We start from the raw sequence: 6,771 nt of genomic DNA, 5'->3' as shown, positions 1-6,771 counted from the left end.
AAACATTAATTCTTCAAGTCGATTATTTTTCAAGTTTTCATGTATCGTACGTCATCATCGCGTCGAGATAATATCTTTATTAGTTAGGTACCCATTTCGAATACGAAGATACATTTACACATAATCGTATAAATTATGTATTTCAAATACGTGTCGCAATTGTTGTCAATCTTTTGTGTTTTGTTCATCGTTACAATACATTATTAATTAAAACGGCTTCTTTTGTTTCGAGCTTTTGGAACTCAATTCAAAAAATACATATAAATACAATTGATATATTTGTAAATGACAATAATGATTATGTCTGGTCACATTTCATTATAATGTATATTTTATTAATTCTATCTACATAAATCTACAAAACATTTTGATTATTTACACATTAGGACAATTGTGCTATTACAATAGTTTAAGTATAATATATAATATGAAGTTTCAGATTTGGTTGTAAAAAAATAAGATAACATTTAAAACGAGAGGGTCTATGAAATTACACAATGATGATGATAATAATAATAATAATAATAATAATAAGACTACATCATACCTATACAGTATACGCGTGCACGTAGTTTTATAATATTTTTAACATTATTATTATTTATAACTACATATTATTATGTTCAATAAATATAATTTTAGAAAAATATAACACAATATTATTATTATATTATGTACAGTGTCAATGGTGATAGATCGGTTTTACATCGCACCGTTTGATTTTTCGTACGATCCTTGAACAGAACTCGGGTGAACCTAGCACATCACCCAAAAACACGCTCAGCATATAGTATTTCTTTTTAGCCGCTCCGGTTTCCATGTATCCGCTATAAAAAGTAAGATTATTATCAATTTCTGTAATTTCAATTTGAAAAAGCCATCATGGCACGAAAAAAGAAAAAAATCTCAATATATACATATATATATATATTTTGTAAATCACAAACATCTAAGAAAATTAGTGTCAAATTGAAAACTCTTCAAGTACACAAAACACAAGATAATTAGTAGGTATGTACTTATAGCTCATTATATTGTATACCATTGTATGCAATCCCGGTGAGGAGAGAAGGACGTTGTTGAGGGGTCTTACGACTAGTTAGATAAAGCATAACAGAGTCAGAAATTGTTTTCAGAGTATTCAGAATCTTAATCGGTCAATAAACTTGTTGAAGCTTCACCTCCAGCCCTACTTTAAACTACCATAGTAATATATATTAGATGCATTTATATCTACTTACAACTCGACATTATATCAACATAAATAAATAACCACTAAATATTCGATATTGTTAAAATGCGAAAAGATTTAATTTTAAATTTTAAATCTTTGACTACTTGATCTTGATTTTTAAATTAAGAAATAAATACTATAAAATAACAATATCTAGGTTTTCGAATTGAATTCTCTAAAAACATATTGTAATAAGATGGATAGTTAATTTAAAATAAAATACATTTTAAATTTACTTATATATAAATCTATTGACATTTTTTAATATTTTTTATTTATTTAATTTAATTTTAATTTCATATAATGAAATACTGGGCCCCACATAGAATACTCGTGTGGCGGCCCAGGAAGGTTATATTATTGTATATATAATACAATAATATGTTTTAAAATGTTTAAAAAACCAACTATTATTAAACTAACATTTAAAAATATAAAATCTCATTGTTTTAATTTAAAAAAAAAAATGAAAGAAAAACCCACATTTTTATATTTATATTTAAATAATATAAAAAATAGTTTGGATTGATGGCCCTTCAACCCCGATAATTGAAAGCTGACCTCTTAAAGAATATTATTACTGCACACTTCGTGTCTTCCTATGTAGTATGTAGCCAAGTTTATCAAAAAAATATTTATTTATTTTATGATCGTTTAATCGTTATATTCGTCGAGGTGTTTGATGTGTTTTTTGTTACTGTAGAAGAAGAGCATTAATGACGTGCATCACATACCTGATAATTTTTTCCCAGTCCATTCTGTCCACGCCGACCTTTCCGTTGTGGCGATCTTTTTTGGTAAGCGCGGCTGCCTCGGCATATGCGGAACATACTTTCTCGTAAACACACGCGTCCGGACCCATTTCTTTAAGTATCATCTCCTGGGCTTTGAGCACGTCCAAGGACGACAAAGAACCAGAAGCGGACGTCGCAGCTTGCAAGTCCCGCTTGGCTTTTCTTCTGTAGGTGCCTGTGATCGTGTGTAAAAAAATATTTATGACCATGGTACAGAGAGTTGTGATTAGTAAAATATATGAAGGAGAATAGCGAATAACATTTAGACCATTTAGTAAGGGATTATCGAATAATGGAAAATATTGTACTTCGATAATTACAATTAATCCTGATATAGTTAATACAATTTAAATAATAATATGTATGTTTTTGTTGTTTTATTATTGGTAATATAGATTACTTGTCACTCGATGGTGGTTGGACGCGATTATAAACATGTGGGGCCTAAACAAGTAAAGTAATTTGTTCCACCACAAGACAACCAAATGTAATATAATGTATAAACATCAAACTGTTTTCATCAGATAGGGTCAGTTTTGTATTTAAAATTCCGAAAAGTCTCTTAAATTTATTAAATTTAATTATTACCAGTGTGATTAATCGTACAAACTTATTCTATTTTATCTTTTTATAGGTATAATGTTATAAATGCTATGATGTATTTATTCATTTATATTTTTATTTTCGGAAATTTTAATTATACCTATCTATAACTGTGGATCGTATTTTAAAGCAATTACATTTTTTATACATTTATAATAAAACAATTTACTCTTTCATTAAATATGTATGTATAATGAAATAATGTTAATTTTATTGAACTCAAATTAAACATGTGGGTATCTTAAAAACTTACGATTTTCTGAGTTTCATAATGTATACTCAATTGAAAAAAGAAATTTTTAATTTACTCCATAGGATCTTTCTTGAATGACATAAACAAAAACTTTGTAATTGCAAATATAGTGATTAAGTAAATTTAAAAGTTTCAAAAATATGAATTTTAATAAACTCATTATTAAGCGGAAAACGGTAGGGGGGAGGGAAAACCATAGCAGTATGCTCTCTTGATGAGTATATTTTGCCAAATATCGGCTTTAATAGTATTACAAAGAGTTCCACTTAATTTAATCAATTTGAGATAATAGTATTCACGTTTATTGTAATATAAGACAGGAAAACTAAAAACAAATAATATAAATGATATAATCAACCTGCACTTATATGATGACATTGAACGGAACTCACTGTAGCAATATCATGAATTATAATACGATACACCTATTGTTGGACCGTGATGAGCCACCATATCGTTTTTTTTCTTTTAAACGATTTTTTTTTTACCACATACTTGTATACGATTTTAGTATTTTACGCAATGTCATTGTCGCGTGTACGCTGTGGAAATAAGCGTACGTTACGTCAAAACGACCGTGTTCTAGTAATAAATGTACATGATACCAAGCCGTTTTCGTAACTTTACTACGACATGCAGTGCATTATTATTTGTTTTTATCATTACAGCGATTCAAGTACTCGATCCATTAGTTAGTGATGCGACTCTTTTTCTACACACACACACACAATGTGAGTAAACTCAGCATAACAACGTCAAATTAAACGCTAGATACACGCGTGTATGAGTTAATACATAGCATACATACTATTATAATTTAATGATATTCGGTCAATTAGCACCTAGTAGGAGAGAGTTTTAAATTTAAAGATTTTGAATGGATAGTTTTTGATGCTTATATTACCCAATCTCTTGACAGTATAATAATACTGAGATGTATTATCTAAGATAAAAAAATGCTGGTTCCTTATTGTCTTGTCTTATTTAGATCCTATACATAACTTTTAAAAAAAATTGAAAAATTCACTCATAAAAATTTGAATTAAAACATATATTTTTGTTTATCTGATTACTAATTAGAAATGTTGTTTTTTTAGATACATAAAAGGAGACAGTTGTTTGTAAGATCAAAGTAAGATTACTGATACCTTAAAATCCACTTTCAATATTAAAATTCATAAAATATTTGACTTTAATACTTGAGGTTTGAAAACGTTTTGAAGATTACGATAAATCATATTGGAATTAAAAAAAAAATAATTTAACATAAAACCTCATCATAAAAAGTTGTGGATGAAAATTATTGTCTACATATAGATGACAACTTTCTGATGTTTCTAAAAGCCTTCGGATGTAAATGGATGAGTGACAAAAAAAATTCAATTATTTAATCTAATATATTATTTTATTGTGTTTTATGCGAAAAAAATTTTTTCCGTTTGAGCTAATTTCCCTTTCGGTCGCATAACCGACAAATTGTATTTGGTTGGATTATCGAATAGTTTTTGTATTACTACCAGCATAATATTACATAACATTGATTATCGTTCTCAAAACAAATGGATTCGTACTGAATCGCATATTACGCATTCGTAATACATTTTATACCTGGAATTCGCTAAAATTCGACAAAAATCACAGTATTTTCATAATTACTCGTGTTGGTGTTAAAATTCATTAAAATGCGATACACACATGTAAATATAGGTGCACAACATGCAATGTTCCAACCTATATCTAGATTATTATATTTTGACCGACGTCGTTTTAAACTATATTCATTAACCGTAAATAATTAGCGTATACTTGCGCAGCGTGTACAACAACAATCATACATACGTACACGACTATTAACAATTTAGAATACAGATATTGGATTAGGTCATCGTCGCTTTGGCTGTACGGTTCATGATAGATCGATCGAATCGGCCAAAAATAATACGCAAACATGATGCGAAACTAACCCAATGGCCATCGGGTTGAGTATTATAATATAAAATAACACGTGGCATGTCATCATAGTGAGAGTAATATGACATTAAGTAGTCAAGGTAGAGGAAGGAGCTGACGAGGGCTGAAGTTCTACTAGAAATTTCTAGAAAATGTAAAAATGCTTTCAGTGTTTTGTGATTATGTGAGGTATAAACATGTTTTTAAATTATAATTTATTTGTTAATTAAGTGTCCTGCAAAAGTCTAAAATGTTATATAGGCATCTACGTATCAACGATATCGATATCTATAACTATTACGAGGATTCGTAAGACTTCAAGGTAAGGTCCTGGATGACGAGTGGATAGTAAAGTCGGGAACTACGATGACGACACATAATAGTCGTACGGACGTTGCTTGCGATGATATACACTGCAATAACGGTCTGTTTGACTCACGCGTATTATATAATATAATACAGCTATATTACATTATAATCATCTTTCTGCACTATCGACTTGCATATTATGATCAGCGATGTTACGTGTTGTGTGCGGTACAAGTAGTCTTCTTTCCGCGTTATGACTACAACAGTAGTCTACCTATAATATATCTAATGTAATGATATCGTCACTCGCAATAATATAATCATAACAGTATTATACGTTGTATAACTGCGCGCGCGAAATACCAGTTTGGACTGCTGCCTCGGTTACTCGTGAAAGTGTGCGGGCAGCGATTAGAAAATTGGCGGGCGGGAACTCGTAGAAGTCGCCAAAATTTTCGCGGTAAAATCATATTATGTTATATCGTAACGGTAATTTATGATGGTTTACGATAAAATGTATTGTAACAGTCTTCGATAACCGTAGCCTGGAGAAGAGCTACGTTTCGGTGGTTTGTACTCACTCGGGCTCAGGGCGTACGCGAGCTTCTTGACAAAATTGGACATCTTGACGGCGACGATGATGACGGGGAAACCGATGAGTTGGACGGGCAACTCGAACGGACTCTCCTGGGCCTGGACCGCGGTCCCCTTGTAGTCCAGGACACCGAGCATGAGTAAGGTTTGGACGGCTAGCAGACCGGCGACGGCGGCGGACGGCACGAGCTGTTTCATGGCGGAGATTCACGGCGCACTAAAGCCTGTATAAAAACAACGAATAGCTCGTGGGAGACCGAGTCGGTGAAAGTGAACGCGATTGGCGGCGGCGACAGCGTCTTTTCGGACGAAAAACGAAAGTGCCCATTATTATTACTGTGTTGTGTTATATACCTATACCGTGGTAGTGGTCATCGGTGTCTTACGGCGGCGGCTGATCGGATTACGCAACAATGCGAACCTTGAAAAAAACCGGACAGGAGCGGCGCCGGAAGTGGAAGTCCCTACCGCCGGGTGTGCCTACTGCGATATTGCGGTGTACGTGACGGCTTGTACAAACAAAATTTTACGAGCCCACGTAAGACCGCCGCAAGTCGTAATCGTACCTAAATTGCAAGTCGTAGTAACTGTGGTATCATAGTATTTGTGGGAGGATTTGTTTTGTGGTCGGATTTTGCATTGGTATTCGTGTTCAGTGAGCGGAACAATTTCTGACTAATTATTGCTTTAAATAGTGATTAACTAAATATTCTCATTAAAATTTTTTCCAATAAATATTTTACGGACATACATCTTAACTACTTAAGAGTCCTATTTTCAAATACTTTTGTATGCCGTTTATTATTGTTAACCCTCTGCCATGTGGCGATATCATTATATCAACATTTTTTTTAAATAAGTATTACCGTTTTTCCTATAAAAAAGTTAATCAGATCTTTTTTTTTTTTGAAAATATTGATTCATCCAAATATTAGTAATTTTTTTTTCTTAACTTAGTGTGCTAATGCTGGATTGTATACAAATTGGTTAGTTTAATAGTTAGGTTATGTTGAATAAAATTTGATTGACGTAAT

The 6,771-nt window shown here is 31.8% G+C and overlaps 1 protein-coding gene across 1 annotated transcript; it reads right to left on the bottom strand.

Annotated features, from left to right (window-relative positions):
* Positions 1-569: 569 nt before the first annotated feature.
* Positions 570-5,979, bottom strand: LOC113552852. Its single transcript, XM_026955838.1, has 3 exons — positions 5,725-5,979; positions 1,969-2,203; positions 570-827 (listed from the first exon to the last, which is right to left on the bottom strand). The coding sequence occupies exons 1-3, from the start codon at positions 5,933-5,935 to the stop codon at positions 683-685; spliced, it is 591 nt and encodes a 196-aa protein (XP_026811639.1). The 5' UTR covers positions 5,936-5,979; the 3' UTR covers positions 570-682.
* Between the last annotated feature and the right edge of the window lie 792 nt (positions 5,980-6,771).

This window comes from Rhopalosiphum maidis, chromosome 2, assembly GCF_003676215.2.
Source record: "Rhopalosiphum maidis isolate BTI-1 chromosome 2, ASM367621v3, whole genome shotgun sequence".
Taxonomy (NCBI): Eukaryota; Metazoa; Arthropoda; class Insecta; order Hemiptera; family Aphididae; genus Rhopalosiphum; species Rhopalosiphum maidis.
The sequence above is the reverse complement of the archived record's forward strand: the minus strand, read 5'-3'. Positions and strand labels throughout refer to the sequence as shown.